Consider the following 16,919-nt stretch of genomic DNA (forward strand, 5'->3'; position numbering starts at 1 on the left):
AATAAAACTGCATTTTTCATTTGAACTTACTTTTTTTAATCAATGCTTCTTCTAGTCATTTGACAGGATTTGTAAAGCTGCCTTTTTGTGAAATGAAGTACTGTTCTCAGTTTACCTTGCAGTAAAAATATTCGTACACCAAATATTTATTTAAAGTAGGTATTGAAACTTACATCCACTCTGAAGTCCTCCAGTCTCTTAAATCTACTAAGGTATTCTTGCAGTTTGGGGTCAATGGCTGGAGTCTTGTGCTGAGAGTATTTTAGATAAGCCCAAAATTTTTCCAGTCCATATAGCTGGCCTAATAATGGAAAAAGAAAATTTTACCAATTTACAAAGGTCAGATTTAATTAAAAACTTAATATTCATTGGTAACTATATGTTTAAGAGAACTGTTAGATACCAGGAACGTGAACAAAAGCTGCTCTTGGGTTAACAAGTCAGTGCCAAAGAATTGGGATTATCTCCCAACTAAAGTTACCCCGGTGTGAGCAGTGACTGGCCTATGATAATTACCAGCTTCATAGTCTCTCTTTGTTTCTTCTTGGAAATCCTTGAATATTTCTTCCCTGAATTTCTTTTCTAGGCCATAGCTGTAAAATCTAAACAAGCATTCCAATCCGTACCTGTAACGGAACAAAGAGGTACGAAAATCTTATACATATGCTCCTCATTCCTCAGAAGGATGCAAGTTTTCAGTCCCTCCTTGCATGTAAGTAAACGGCATAGTCTCATTTTACCCTTCTCATACGAGATACTTCCTTTTCACATCAATTTTTATCGATCTATTGTTCTGAAACATCTTCACAAATAATCAAAACTGACTTTGGAAAATCAGGTTTGTCCCACAGTTTCAACTTACAGACACTATACACACACACAAAATGAAGACGAATGCTTTCACATTTTCAGTATGTTTGCATCCACAAACAACTTCAACATAAAACCAACCACAGTGGGTCAGACCAAAAGTCAGCCTAACCCACCACCAGTGCAAAACCCGACGTGTAAGGCAGGACTCGGTGTTCTTTCAGCTCCCGCCCACCCCAGCACCAGGGTTTCTGGCTCAGCACTTGGTAACACTCGGGCTTTGGCTGCCACACCGTCACCAGAGCCGCCTTGGGCCTCTAGGTAGCTGGGACCTCCTTCTGTTCTGCATTCATCTGCTGCCACCTTAGTCCCCTTGAGAGCCTTCTCAAATTTCTCCTGGTAAACGTATCCTTGGATGATCGCAGAGCATCAAGAAAGCTCGGAGCAGAGACACAAGGTACTATTAAAGCTACCTTTGCACCCTAGGGACTATCACTCTGCAGTGTCTCAGACAACATATCCGAACTTCAGGATTTCCATAGCCAGTGCTTCCTCACTTGGCATTCAAAACGCTGGGCTACCTTGTCTCTTTGGCTAAGAGAAATAGAGGCGGGGGGAACTGGGTGAAAGGAAGGGAATAATATCAAAGAGCTAAAGGGGCAGTGGTAATTTTCTTTGTGGTCATTTTTCTGGTGTTTTTGGAAGGCAAGAAGCAGTTTGAACAAGTTGAATGAGGTTAAGAATGTCTTCACCTATGGAAGGAAGAATCTTACGAGTGTTAGTAAGTATAGAGCTGACCTGTCACAGTCAACAAGTTACAGGATTTTGTAGAATTTGGGACCGATTACAAGTCAGGAAGTATTGCACATTTAGCTATTTTATCTGCAAAGCACAAATATAGACAAACAGATTTTTGGTATTAAAATAACTTATACAGACTGCTATTTTAAAGATTTACAAGGAATCAAAGCCAATACTAAAAATGTTCACTTCAGATATACGTAAACATCACAGTCATTAAAATGAATGGTAAGACCTCAACAGTTTTTAACTTCCAGGAAAAAGCAAATACCTGTAGTGTTCTTTTGCATCATCTAGAGCAAGCTGTTTGAACTCTTCATACATTTTCTTGTTAAAGTGATCTCTCAGAAAAAAGGACCAGAAACGAAAAAGTGTGTTCATTTCTTGGGACTGGCCAATTCCCAACCGTTTCCTCTCTGGAAGAAAAAAAGAAAGGGGGGGGGGGGGGGAAAAAGCCATTTTTAATTTTTCAACAGAATATTTTCAAGTGCTTTTCCATTAGTAAAACACACAGAAGACCTTCCAGTAACTTAAGTTTAAATTTGAGAGTAATTTTTTTGTCAGGGAATGTAAAGTTAAATGGAAAGCAGCGTTCATAAAATAGAAGCATCAAATAAATTTTGCTTTCCTTTCCCAAGAAAAATTAAGAATGAGGAACAATGTGGAGAAAATTGGTATCAGATGACACCTGGTAACTTCTACTAAAATTTTAGGAAGCACATTTAGCAGCTTACCCATTAGACACCTTCGACGATATTTGTGGTACACCTGTTGAGTAAAGCCATTTTCCTTTAACAGTTCATGAGAAGGATGCTGAAATTTTGGAAGAGAATTTGGGGTACACCCATAAGTTCCTGCTAGTGGAACTCCTTCTGAAGGTGAAGCATTGGAACTGCTGAAGGAAAAAAAAAAAAAAAAAGTATTTCTGTCCTATAAACAGTGTTTTTCTACAGAATCAATCAATAGTACAGTCACCTGATGACCACTACAATGCACGGCTGGGGTCCCACTCATCTGTTTTCAGGTACACCTCAAGAAAAACAGATTCTGTGCTAGTATGTCAAAAACCAGGCAGTTTTGGATGATGATAATTAAACATTACTGTAATGCCTGATTTTAAATGACCACTTAAAGGCAAAATCATGAAGTGGACATCAGTGCTTCAAGTAATATTACTGCTACTATATCATGGATCAACAAACAGTGTTGTGAACATAGTCAGTCTAGCTAACTTACTTCCAGATAGCCTTATATTCTATGTTTTTGTCTTTCTTAATCACTCTTTTTTGCTTCCACTGTATTTATAAGTTGTCTTTTATCGCAGACTGTTTCTCCATTAGCAGTGAGAACTAATGACATTGCAAACAAATTTTCTACGACAAAAAAAAAAAAAGTTACCTCACAGAGGAAGTTCTTGGCCGGTGGTCTCTGGAATCCATCACCCAACCAACGTGGCATTCTAAGGGAGGATTTGTACTGTGTCGTGTTTTTCTTTTTCTTGGAGTCTAAGAAAGTAAATGAAGTATTTATTTCCCTAATTTGATTTCACTCATTCTCTCCCTCTTAAAACAAAGTTCTAAAAATTTTATATTTTGTCTAACACATTATAAAGTCACAACACTCCAGTTTCATAAGCTAAAGTTTAGTCTTATGGAACAAATTAAAAATCTTTAGACATTACACTTTTTCAGCAAGGACTTTTAAGAAATGTTACAGAGAAAACTCGGAAACCATTTTGTAGAAGTAAAAAAGAATTAATATGGTAAATACTTTGAAGATAAACAATTTAAAAAGTACAAGCGTTTCATTTCCTGCCTTTTCATTCTTGTTATATCGACATGAGTTTTATGGGCTTTTTCTGTTTTTTAAAAAAATATTACGTCTTTACTTTTTACCTTTACATCAATGGATCGTGCTTCTTTAACAACAGGGTAGAACCTGGGTGTTTTGTTGGGATCCTGTAGCCTTGGGGTGCGAGGTGTTCGCGGGGTGAAGCCAGCGTGAACACAGGGGGAATCTGGAACTGCTGTTGGCAGTGATCGAGCTATTGCTGCTGTTGCAGGTGCTTCAATATTTAACAAATTACAAGCTAGCTCCTCTGCTAAATCTGTAGGCAGGAAGGAGAAAACACTTGTTTTCAAAGGAAACTTAGGATTTCAAAGCCTAACCTCCCCCAGTATCTGGTATCTTAAAGGCCTGTTTCATTTCAAGTGAACTACATCATCCCCAAAAGATAATCAAATTAACAAAAGCACTTGGCGTAGAAGCAGCACAAACTGCTCAAAACTATGAAATAATGTTTCAAGCATGTCTTCGCTAGAAAATTTAAACCCACTTCTTTCTTACCTGCTTGTTCTTGTGTATCTACACTAGCAAAGTAATGGAAAATAAACGTTGGTAAAAGTGTAACCACATTCTTGCTTTTCAGTGAGGTGGTGGGTTTGGTGAGGTGGTTTTCTTCAACTACTTTAAAGATGCTATTAGCATGTATCCCAGTAAATGTTAATAATACTACTACATCAGAAATACCTCAAAAGACAAGATTTGGACATCATGACTGCTCAGTAAGGTTATGATACAAGTAGAAAATTCTTCTAATCTCACTTTGTTCTATCCCCATTTCCCATAAAAATACTGGTTTCTAGAAAATGTTTCACGACATCACTAGCTATTACTTTACACATTGTAAGTGCCAACTTACACAAAAAGCACCTGGTGTTAGTATAACACCAGGTATAACAAACCAGAACACTGCCTACTGATGCTCATATATATCCTGCAAAGTACGAGTATACCAGCTTCTTCTAATTCAATGGAAACCGTTGACAACTTGAAAAATTAGCAAAGAAAAAGCCCCTCAGACTGCTGACTGAACCAAAATTAAAATATTACACAGGCAGAAAGAGTTAGAACACCTACAAAATTGTTCTTTACTACAGAGATTCTAAAACCAAATACGTATTACTTACCTTTCCGTAACCCTGGGGGTCCCGCTGGAACTTCTTGGGTTGGATCAGCAATTGGTTCTGGTGTGAGATTATCAAATTCTTCCTTACTAATGAAATTTAGCTTCTTAAAGTTCTCAATCTCTTGCTGAATTAGAGAAAGCAAATTGTAAACGCAAAGCATGATAATGGATATCATCCTGAGAAACAGGTGAATTTCATAAAAGAGAAGATAAGCAAGCCAGAATTGACACGCAACTGCCCACACACAGCCAGTACAGATTTCTTTTAAGGAAGATGGAATGAGTCTCTAGCACACATTGTAAAAAAAGGTGCCGTGAGCATTGTATGTAACCTAACGCAGCTCACACTGCATTAGCTAAAAGAAACAGTTATGCCAACAAATGGGCGAATGGAGGCAGGTAAGGTCATCTACATGTGAATTTTCACAGACAAATAAGGAATAGAAATGACTGAGATCCTGCTCCTTGCCAAGCCCAAAACCATCCTTCTTCTGCAATAAGTGTGCCAAGGGAAGCCCTAGCAACTTAGGGGAGCAGAAGAGGCTCTGCTCCCTTCCTCAGGCTGCATCTAAAGAAAAGCCAGTATCTGTAAATAAAGTGTTGAGCTTTTTTTTTTTTTTTTTTTTGATTGGGAGCTTAAACTGCAAAAGGACAGGATTTTCCAAGATGTGTGGCAACATCTCAAATCTCTCATGCCCCTACTCAGCTGAAGTTGGGGTGCGACGTGTGTGCATCTGCATACTGTGTGCGAAAAATCTTGTTTAAATCATTGTCAAGAACGTAACAACAACAAAAAAGAAAATATTTTCTCTTGCTGGTGCTATTTCTCACCGTCCTCTTCCAGTCTGCGGTTTTCTTGGTCCATTTGCTTTGTAATAAAAACTCCACATTCTGAATTCTACCCTTATTTCTTGCTCTTATTCTCCACATTCATTTCTACCTTTGTCAGCTCTTTTTTGTACCCATATGCTCCTTTTGTCCTTTTGCTACTTCCCCCCCCTGCCCCACAACCCACCTTTGCCCTTATGCATGGATAAAGCTCCTTCCCCTCACTACTTAGTGTTTAGGTGACTTTGAATTTCCGTTCACATAATATCTGCTAGTGATACAGTGGGATCGCCTACAGACCTTAAAATGACTGTATTACCTTCCCCTCTTATTATCTCACCTCAGAAATGTGCCCCCTTCCCCTATGGCAGGGGTTTGCAAATGTTATGAAACAAGCTATTCATAGAACAAGAAAACACTGGAAAAGTTGAACCATCTCCAAAATGTTAAAAATAGTTCTAAAAAATATTCAGTCAATGTTTTTGGTCAAATCTGTGACAAGAAAAACTTACTGGTTTTGCTTTCAACTGTTTATAATATTATCAAAATAAAGAGAATTCAATAGACCTGTAAATGCAACTACCGTCACTTTTCTTTCAAAAAAGTGTAGCATTTTACAATTACTTAGCAGATGACTGAAATTAATTTTGGAACTGTTTGGACAGGCATAGTTTTCAGGTCAAAAATAAAGAGAGTTACCTTCATCATAGTGTCATTTTCACTCTGCTCCATCCACAAATCCTGTTCGTAATAGTATAAGCCATCATTAATAACTTTAGCAAGTTCTGATGTAATTTTTGCACGGCATACATGGTTGCCAGTACGATCTCCACCAGGATGTTTTCTCATATATGGTGGTGTCTGTGTTACAATCAAAATCTTGTTTACGTCCTGATCATCAATTTCATAATCGGAATCGCTGTCTGACCAATCAGTAAATTTATTCTTCCGACCTTGAATTTGTTCCATCTCTTCATCAAACAAAAAATCAAGCTCTTCTTGTTCTTGTTCCTCTGGAGGTGGGGGTGGCTGTTGTTCATCTGGTGTTTGATCAGGTATAGGAACACTTTCCTAAGTTGGAAAAGGTGATGCATTTTATATTTGAATTGCATAGTGATTATCCAAACAGGAGACAAATAGAACATGATAGAACATTTTCAATAAACAAATGTATGGGAATTAGAAACAATACAGCCACTTGTAGATGTTTATTAAGTAAATTACTGTTCTAAATAATTCTGTCATAAATTTTTAGACCAATTCTCAACGCACATTACAATACATTTTTCAATAATCAACAGGTACAACTGTCCCTCAGCAGAAGAAAACCCAGTATTTCCTTTTCATTTTAGTGAGCTTTGGATCAGGAGTTTAAATGCACTTAGTTATTCTAGGTCTGGTAGAGTGAGAAGTATGCACACTAACTGCATTGCAATATCAAGCATCACATACATTAAGACATGAAAAATCTTGTTTTACAGTATAATCTGAAAGTTGGCAGGTTTTGCATTTGTCTGTTTAAACATAACTCAAAGGTTTTTGATTTTACCTTTAGTTTGACGGTGGATGCACGATGCCTCTTCTTCACTTCTATCCAAGGTTCAGAGTCCAAATCAGGCAAACTTGTAGACAATCCTTTAGACATTGTCTGAAAATTACTCATTTCAGTGTTCTCCTTTGGACTCACCGGGCTTCCCATTCTTGGAGAACTTGGTGCAGACTCTAGCAGTGGAAAACAGTAGTTCAGTTCCTGTTGTGGGTTGTTTTGGTTTTTTTTGTTTTGTTTTTTTTTAATTGTTTCACTAGTCTTTCTTTTAACCACAGCTACCATTTTTCTACCTCTCTGGTTAAATATAACACTGATCAGCAGAATTTCTTTTCATTTTTAGGAGACAGCTTTTCACAGTTCACTTAACATCTTCGGAAAAGATCGATTCTAGCAACTTATTTAAGTGGAAAGTTTCTAATAGTCTGAGAGAAATTATGTGTTATTCAGAAAAGAGCAGCAGCATCATTAGGGACGTATTTTCTCCACGCCATCCTCTAGCTCTATGGACGGGTGCCTAACTCAGTCTTCATTCTTCAACATCTTAGTAAAAGATTTCCTTTGCCAAGGGTTGTCAGCGAACAAAGCCATCTCCTGATTAATAATGTGAATGAGATCCCCATCCAAAACCAGGATGCACCAAATAAAAGAGTAAACTTTCAGCTGCTACCAAAATGAAGCAGATTTTATGACTAACTTAAGATGACTATTACTACTTCTACTACTAAAGGACTGTAGTCCATCATATTATATTCTGAAGAATGGTCACAGCCGTAACACAGAAGAGAGATTTTAATCTACTTCACATCAGCTGTGCCAGCCATGTGACTTGGCAACGGCAAGGCTGACAGGCATATCAGCTGAATAAGCCGTTAACAAATGTACAACTTCTATTATGAAACCAGTATCAAGAGGCAAACTTCCTAAGTTAGACAGTCCTAAACTTATGTTTCTATAAAGTAAATCCTTTACCAGTATGTGAGCCAAAAATTTGGCCTGGTATGAATTCCGGACAATTGATCAGCTGAGAAAAGTCAGTTGGTGGCAGACTGCATGGAGGAGGACCCGGAATTGGCCACTTTTCTGGATCAACCCTTTTTCTTATCCTCTGATCCACAGTTTCAACTTCTGTACTATCCTTTAGGGCCTGTGTGACAAGCATATTATACCTTTAAAAACTTTACATATCCAGCACCATCCAAAAAAGAAAAAAAACCACAAACTTTGCCATTTATAGCCTCTTTATAAAATCCTTGTCATTGCAAACAGAAATCTTCCTTAATTTCATAGCACTGACTCTAAATGGCAGTACAAAATTAACCAAGCAACTTTCTACATTCGTACTTCTGAATTATTTTACCTCCAAAATGAGTGCAGCATTTGTAGTCAGAGCTTGCATCCGACGGAAGCTAGCAATCAATGAAACAGGCAGAAATCCTTGCTGGTCCATCTTTCTCCTCAGAAAGAAGTCTCTTTCCAGATTTTCTGTGCTGAAATAATACTCACTGCAGAAAGAAACATACAAATATGAGCCTACTATAGGTTAAAGAAAATCCTAAAATAGCAACTTAGGGATTCCTTGTTAAAGCCTTTCATTAAAAACAGAGCCTGCTTTGTCATCAACAAAATCGCTCTTTCAACAGGTGTACCATTATAAGCAAGACTTACAGAACAGCATGCATGCTCGACATGTTAAGGAAAGACTTATGATCCAGTGCAGTACGTAGGGGTATAAATCAAAGCCTTGTTACATTTGCACATGTGAACTGCATAAGGAAAAACTATGCTCAATTTTTCTTTCACCCACCCCCTCCTTTATTACTTACATGAACAGAAGGCAACAACATTCTCTTAGCCTCCATATAGATGAAGGACAACTACTGCTTATAGTCAGGGCGTAAGTTATTTCCCACACAGCACTATTAATGCACCTTCACACTGAACTGTATCTTTTCTTTTCCCAGTTTCCAGTACATTAGAAGGTTTAAGTATCCTATCTGAGTGTTGAGGCACATATATGTACTCTGAATCATTACTTAAGCATGCTTGTGGGAAGATGAGAAAACAAAAATAGTAATGTTGTATTTGTCATGAAACTGTACCAAAAGGCACAACAGTTCACGGAGAAAGGTAAAGTCTAAAAGAAGAGATGATGTTTAGTGGATAAAAAGGGACAAGGACCATTTCAGGAATCTGACAATACCACAGAACAAGAGAGACGAGGGACAAAGAAATAGCAGAAAGACAAATCTTCTTAAACAATGAGGCTGCTCTATGAAATGATCAGTGTGTCAAGACGTTTTATACTTAGTGAAGAGAAAAAGTAAGGAATTCAAATCACGATCTGTCACACAAAGCAAGGGAACGAGAAAACATCCTACAAAAAAAAAATGGAAAAAACCCCAATTTAATAATTCAAACTAAAATCTAGGCCTTTCACAGAGTTTACACATCATACCATGATTTTGCATATTACATCCAAGGAATACTACTCCTCATCAGGCTCAGGAAAATGTAGGTAGTGAAGTATTTAATGGAGAGCAATTAAAATTCCATGACACAAAAATAGAGGTAGTGCAAAAAATAAAACAAGAGAGCATTAAAATGTTGAGGAAAAAAACCCACATGCAAATGTAAATAAAGTTAATTCTAATTTCAACAAAGTATAAAATGCTAAGTGTCTCCACTGAAGTTGGGATCAAGGCCAAAGTTACCAGGAGGAGAGGACTCTGATGCCATCATTGACCCAAGGAGAAGCTTGATACCATTTCTTTCTCTAATTTTTGGAAGCTAAAGGAATTCGAAGCAAAAGCTCTCTGTGAGAAACACTCAGCTCCAAGACAGAATGAATATAAAGTCTCAAAGTTGGACAATAAGACATACGACAAATGAAAACATTGCCATTAAATCAGAGCAAACAGAGAAGAGAATAAGGCTTTCGAAGAATTAAGCTCTTGCTCAGAGCTACGTAAACTGATCAGTGAAACAACTGTGCACAAAGAGAAGGTTTCTTTCAAGAATATCCTATTTACTGTTCTGAACTGCTACATTTCTTTTCCCCTCCCAATCTAGAAGATAAGCAAGCACAAAAGCCACGTATCAACATTTTACTAATGTTACCTTTACAGTCATACAGTAAAGGTAAAATCTTGTAACGATTCACCTAGTTAAAAATTCCACAAGCAGAAATGGACAATGACTGAACTTGACTCAAACTGCCTCACTTGATGTCCATCACTCTAGAAAAAGGAACGTGAAAGACCATTAATGATAAATGAAGACAATGCACAAGTTTGCTCCAAGTAGAGGGCCAAACCTAAACACACACCCACCCTTCAGCTTTTCTTTTTCATTTTCCTCAGTCCCTTTGCTTATTCTTGAATTGCTGCAGACTTGAATGTATGTCTGAACTTTTATTTATTTATATATTATTTAAAAAAAGAGGACTTTAAATAGAGTTCTAATGCATGTTGCAGATTGAGGAGTGGCTAAGCACTGAAACTTTTCAGACTGACAACTTCAGCCTGTAATTAAAAACGTTAAAGATATTTTTGTATATAATACAAATAATACTCTCTCTTGTACATCAAGCTCGTTCTTGGGACAAACATAAACTGCTTGACAGCGGTGTATTTCTTACTGTAATTACACATCAACTCAGTTGGACAGAGTATCTAAGATTTTTCCCTATTAAACAGGTAAACTGTTTTAAAATTCATCAGTTCACTAAGATTGGTTTATCTCACTTCTCTAATATATCCTGATTTATCTTGGACTCCATAAGGAACTCTGAGACTTAACAGTTCTGTGTAGCTTTATTCTATATATACTTCCTTCTTTGGCATAGTGACTTTAATATAACTAAATTATGAAAGGCAGACAAAACCATCCCCATTTAGAAGCTAGTAATAGGTAATTGATGAATAAAGTCTGTTTCCCATTATTTTTAATGTGATAAAAGAAGTGAATAGATAAAAAACCACTTTTTTTTTTTTTTTTTAAGGAGCATAAAAATAGTGAAGTTATGTTCTAAACCTGCTCAAGAATCTCCCTCTCTCTCGTGGAAAGCAAACTCCATAATCAAACTGCCTTAGGAGTTCATATCAGACAAGCAACCAATGGCTCTGGTTAGTCAGCCATGCCAAGTCTTCTATTGACACCTGCCACCCTCTTGTTGCTAAAATAAAATACAAATATAACCAGAAGTCAGATGTGACCAATGCTGTAACTGACATTTTTCTCAGCAGAGGGGGACATCATCATGTCCTACCTTAGAAGGTCTGGATTCTACACTGCATGCCCAGAAATCTGGCCAACAGTGGAGTGTCTGTGCTCCTCCCTCATTTGTCTGAGGACAGTGCAGGCCGATTATCCTGACATGGGGGTACATGTCCACTGTCAGGTCTCATAGGGGCCTGGCAGCAAGAGTAACAAAAAAGACTGCAATAGAAGTTTTGAAGTTGATAGCCACATGCCAGATACTTTCTGCCCTTAAAGAGGCTTTTTTCTTCCTTTTTGCGTCAACTGTAACAAAAGAAGCAAGAATAAAATAAGCAAGTTGCTTTATGGAATACAAGGGCAATCAAAAACCACCACGAAGGCATCGCAGAGAAATGCCGTTGCAAGTACAGAAGATGAAATATCTGCCAGTGGTGGAAACTGTCTCTTTAAAATGAACTAGTGGTTTCCAAGCCCTTTTTGACTTGTCTCCTGGTGATAATCAGTCTTCCAGATGGTTTCTCATTGCCTAATGGTGTACACGAGAAAGTAAACATTTCAGATTATTGAAAAATCAAGTATCATTGCAAAACTACTCTCTTTCAGTTAAATGTTTCAGGTGAAACACTCCGAAAACATAAAACTAACAAGAACTTCTCAAAGTGAAATTGAGAGCAAATAAGGGAAACGTCTAGCTACATCACACCCAAGAAGAGCTTTATAGGCAAACAGACCAACAGTACTCAAAAGCACAAGCTCAGAGACATCCATATCTCAATTACATGACAACATAAAAAGAGGGCTATGTACCATAAATAAAGCAGGTATACGAGTTAGAGCCAGACTACAGCACAAGATGCAGAACAGCTTCCTTAAAATTCCTCCCCATCATTCAAGTTTTTCCACCCCACTAGTGAATAAATTCAAACCGACACTGGTAATGGTCAAATCAAAAAGTTAAATTGAAGTGCCTTAATTGCCATCTTTATATGGATAATAAGGATTAAACACTGTTTGAAATGAGTTATTTTAACTAGACCTCTAAAAATGTTTGTACATTAAACAATCTACTTACATTTGATGTTTTATATATTCTTTGAGAAGTGCTTCATCCACAGAATACATCTGCACTCCTGTTCCACCACCATAGTAATACATCACACTAGCATTAAGCTCAGGTTGAAATACTTGGTCAGTTCCTTCACCATACAGTTCTTGATAACCAACGGAATATTCAAAGTTCACTTCAAAATAAAGGAGAGCATAAAAGAAAGGTGATGAAAAATATTAAGTCCAGCACACAAATATTTTAAGGCATGATACACACTGCTATTTTACTGTTGGTTTTCAGCATCTGATTTTAAAAAGACCCAAGCTACTTAATTATATTAAGTTACAGGATATGTTTTTTGAGACAACTCTTACTTCATGTGCAAACAGTAACATTATAAACATAGTTTTAGAATTTTTGCTAAGCATCTACTTCTTTGCATACTTCTAGGGTTTCCTCTGCCTCGTCCTCTTCCTCTGCCTCGTCCTCTTCCTCTGCCTCTGGAGGATCCTCGAACACTGCCACCCTCACTTCTCACGCTGCACACTTCATCATGATCATCTCTCTTTTCTCTATCACGACGCCAATCTTTAAGAGAAAAAAGCATAATACTTGCAATCATAATTAACTATCACAGTGCCAAAAAGTCCCTTGTAACATAGACTTCTCAGCTTGTGCCCAGACAATCCACTGACTCAGTCATGCCGGCTGAAGCAGAAGGTCAGATCTGAAGCTGCAAGAGTGAAACGGTAAGGTTTGCCCAGCCATGCCTGAAGGTGAGTCGGGCAGAAGCTGTTAGCAATAAAGAAGAGTAAATGGGCTTGACTGGCAGTCAATCTCAAACGCTTCTGAAGCAACTGGATACTCTGGTGCCAGCTCAGGGACAACAATACCTACAATCTGCTTGGGACAGGAAGGAACGATCATATCTGTTCAATATCTTGATCAATGATCTAGATGAGGGGATCGAGTGCTCCCTCAGTAAGTTTGCAGACGACGGGCGGGAGTGTTGATCTGCTGGAGGGTAGGAAGGCTCTGCAGAGGGACCTGGACAGGCTGGATCGATGGGCCGAGGCCAACTGTAGGAGGTTCAACAAGGCCAAGTGCTGGGTCCTGCACTTTGGCCACAACAACCCCATGCAACGCTGCAGGCTTGGGGAAGAGTGGCTGGAAAGCTGCCCAGAGGAAAAGGACCTGGGGGTGCTGGTTGACAGCCAGCTGAACATGAGCCGGCAGTGTGCCCAGGTGGCCAAGAAGGCCAACGGCATCCTGGCCTGTATCAGAAATAGTGTGGCCAGCAGGAGCAGGGAGGTGATCGTGCCCCTGTACTCGGCGCTGGTGAGGCCGCACCTCGAATACTGTGTTCAGTTTTGGGCCCCTCACTACAAGAAGGACATGGAGGTGCTGGAGCGTGTCCAGAGGAGGGCAACAAAGCTGGGGAAGGGCCTGGAGCACAAGTCTGATGAGGAGCGGCTGAGGGAACTGGGGTTGTTTAGTCTGGAGAAGAGGAGGCGGAGGGGAGACCTCATCGCGGTCTACAACTACCTGAAAGGAGGTTGTAGCGAGGTGGGGGTTGGTCTCTTCTCCCAAGTAACTTGCGATAGGACGAGAGGAAATGGCCTCAAGTTGCGCCAAGGGAGGTTTAGATTGGACATTAGGAGAAATTTCTTTACTGAAAGAGTGGTCAGGCCTTGGAACAGGCTGCCCAGGGAAGTGGTGGAGTCACCATCCCTGGAAGTATTTAAAAGATGTGTAGATGAGGCGCTTAGGGACATGGTTTAGTGGGCATGGTGGTGTTGGCTTGACGGTTGGACTCAATGATCTTAGAGGTCTTTTCCAACCTTAATAATTCTATGATTCTATGATTCTATGCAATTCTCCTTCCAGGCATGATAATAGAGTCTCCTCCCTAGAGAGAGCTAGGAAGAGCTGCTAGCTCTTGATGATCCTGCTCGGGGTCAGATTTCCACAGCAATGGCTCTCTGCAGCCTCCCTTTTGTTCCCAGAAGCAGTCACCTACCACTCCCCTGACTCTGCCCATTTAACAGCAATTGTTCATTCTCTGCTGGTCGTGCCCCAAACTGAGCTTTTAAGTTAAGGATCCCTTTTTGATAACACATGCAAATCTAAGACGACTCTGTAAGAATTAATGTAAGGTTTTCATATAAACATGTGGTCTGCACATAGCAAAAGAGAGCAAGAGAGAAGCAGAAGTAAAGAAAGCAAGCAGGTCCAAACCAGACCCCAGGGACCCTGGGTCCACTCACCACAAAACTTAAGGACAGGTTTAATTCTCACTTTACTTATGAGAGAAAATTAAGCCCTCTCTCACACCATTTCTTTCTCTTTTCCTAACACTCTCGGAGACTTCCATCTTTAGTCAGTCACCCTTGCTTAAAGTTTCTTTAAGTTGTAATTGGATAGTCTTCCAGATGCCGGAGGACCTCTTTGTCAGAGGAATACCTGGGGACACAGCCCCTGCTTGATCAAATTGAGTTGCTAAATTTAACAAAGGACTGACTACAGATATCATTCTTTGTTCATATTAGAAATCTTGTTTTACTACCAACTATTTTTAGTGAACCCTACAACAAAATATGTACGCTCATTCATTCAAGTTCCTGTACTTTATTTTCTGTCAAGTAAGACTCTGAATTTACAAATATCATAATCTGTATATGCGTGTCTCATTGGAATTTGGACCTTAGTCTTCACACTTGCTACCCTCAACCTTAGAGATCCCAAACGTGCAGGCATTATTTGAACTATTTCCCCAAATCACTTTCATTTTTGCACTCTGAGAGTACATGTGGCTCAGACACATGCAAAAGTCCTACATATAACACCTTCATGAGCCAGAGTTGTATTTAAGCCTGAAACAAGTTTTTTTTATTTAAACAGCCAATGTTCCTGAAGAGCAAGAGATGTTTTATGTTCCCTCATACTGAAACCGGTCTTGAATCACTAGAGCCTTGGGGTAGAGTTCATGCTACAAGTTTCTGGTCATTTGACCATCCTGAGGAATAATTGCTGAAGAAAGTGATACACTAGTAAAAATCCTCCCCCTGCCCCTGTCCGTCCCTCAGACATCCAGATCAAACCCTTACATCCATGTTCCTAAAATGGCTTCATAAACAAATCCCATCTCAGTAATGTGCAGCACTTAGTATAATGAGCAAACATTTAAATTGTTAATGTATATTGTGATTTTAAAACTTAAACACAAATACATAAACCAAAGAGTTACATTCAGCCTAGGATTTCTGCCATCTGACGAGCTCTATTCAGAACACCCGAGGACCAGATGCAGCACCAGCTGTGGTGCATTTCTCCCTCTGTTGCGCCAGTACAACTTTTTGCATGGCCATGCTGAGAAATAGGTCGGGGAACTGAGGGAATTGGTCCAATTTAAAGGAAAAAAACAACATCAGTAGAATTGCCAAAGCAGAGTTCAAAGTGTAGGTCCACAAGCAATTGCTCTGGTGGCAACAAGCTGCGGGAATAGCAGCAGAGCAGGACAGAGCAGCCACCTTATAAGACTATTTCCAAACTTTCTGCATCGTAAAGCTGTGGCCCAAGACTCTGTAGGGAGCCATGAAGAGAAAAATATATGCTGCTCTGATTCAGAGCACCAGCACATGCTGTAAAGATAGACTGTTTCCAAACTCAGTTACTCAGCAGAGTCAGTGATTGAGACATTACAACTCCGATCAATTTGTGAAGAGGTTAAAAGAAAGAAAAAATCTGACAGTAAGCTTTTAAACAAAACTTTCCAATTTAAAATTTCTTAAACTACAGTACAATTTATTTACTTTTTGCTGGTTATTGGCAAATATTAACACTCGGTTTTACTTAGTATAGGCAAAGTCAAGTTTCAACATAAACTGCAAATCTAATGCCTACTCATGTGGTATTATACTTTACTTGCCACAACTAGAAAGACCCAGAGATTGAGAACTACTTACATCTTGTCTCATTCCGTCGGTTGTTATGAGGTATTAACTTGTTTGTTTCCAGCAGAAATCTTGAGCTAGTTCGAGAGCCTGGTCTTTCTTGACTGTCTGACCTTACATCATCCAAGTGAAGTGGCACCCATTTCTGCTTGTTACCTTGAAAAGTTAATATATTACTCTTAATTATAGTACTACTTGAGGTTTCAGCTCCTGAAAAGATTCTATAGAATTCTTCTTGTAGAACTAGTAACAGTTAATTTCAAAGTTTAAAAACTGGGAGGAGCTTAACATTGAGATTTTAAGATATGATGAATGACTAAACAATAATAAATGCAGTAAACAGGAATTTCTCAAACTGAAAGGTAACCTTACCTAAGCTTTAAATATATGAAATGAAGGTGAGCTTTTTTATTTAATGAATTTTTAGATGTAAGCTCCACTACCAAGAATTTATAGCTATGTAAGTGTTAAATATATACAGTAAATTCATCACTATATAATTTCACAACTTGCATGTGAAACTTAAAGGTAAAAAATAACATATCAAGTTAATCACTAAAATAAAGATTTCAATCACAAACCATAAAAGTTTTCCTGAGAATTTAGCTGTGGTACTGTATTTTTACCTTGAGATTTTCAAATTAACTTCATTCATGTCCATCAAAAATTATTAGCAAAGCTGAATTTTGTGGTAGGCTGGCCTAAAATATCCACTAACCATTTATTTAATAATAATATTTGCTG

General features: G+C 38.5%; 1 protein-coding gene across 12 annotated transcripts in view; it reads right to left on the reverse strand.

Moving 5' to 3' along the window:
• The window catches only part of LARP1B (La ribonucleoprotein 1B), a 33,930-nt gene that overhangs the window by 2,654 nt on the left and 14,357 nt on the right, over positions 1-16,919 (reverse strand). For 4 of the 12 annotated variants that reach the window (XM_075150163.1, XM_075150166.1, XM_075150167.1 and 1 more), the window contains exons 5-18: positions 16,188-16,331; positions 12,667-12,810; positions 12,247-12,415; positions 8,314-8,458; positions 7,926-8,100; positions 6,957-7,129; positions 6,107-6,478; positions 4,581-4,704; positions 3,507-3,718; positions 3,010-3,116; positions 2,346-2,506; positions 1,883-2,027; positions 517-626; positions 174-301 (exon numbers count right to left, since the gene is read on the reverse strand). In XM_075150163.1, coding sequence (XP_075006264.1) covers positions 174-301; positions 517-626; positions 1,883-2,027; positions 2,346-2,506; positions 3,010-3,116; positions 3,507-3,718; positions 4,581-4,704; positions 6,107-6,478; positions 6,957-7,129; positions 7,926-8,100; positions 8,314-8,458; positions 12,247-12,415; positions 12,667-12,810; positions 16,188-16,331 — 2,309 coding nt within the window. The other 8 variants (XM_075150164.1, XM_075150170.1, XR_012673617.1 and 5 more) reach the window with 8 other exon arrangements.

Source organism: Calonectris borealis, chromosome 4, assembly GCF_964195595.1.
Source record: "Calonectris borealis chromosome 4, bCalBor7.hap1.2, whole genome shotgun sequence".
Classification (NCBI taxonomy): domain Eukaryota; kingdom Metazoa; phylum Chordata; class Aves; order Procellariiformes; family Procellariidae; genus Calonectris; species Calonectris borealis.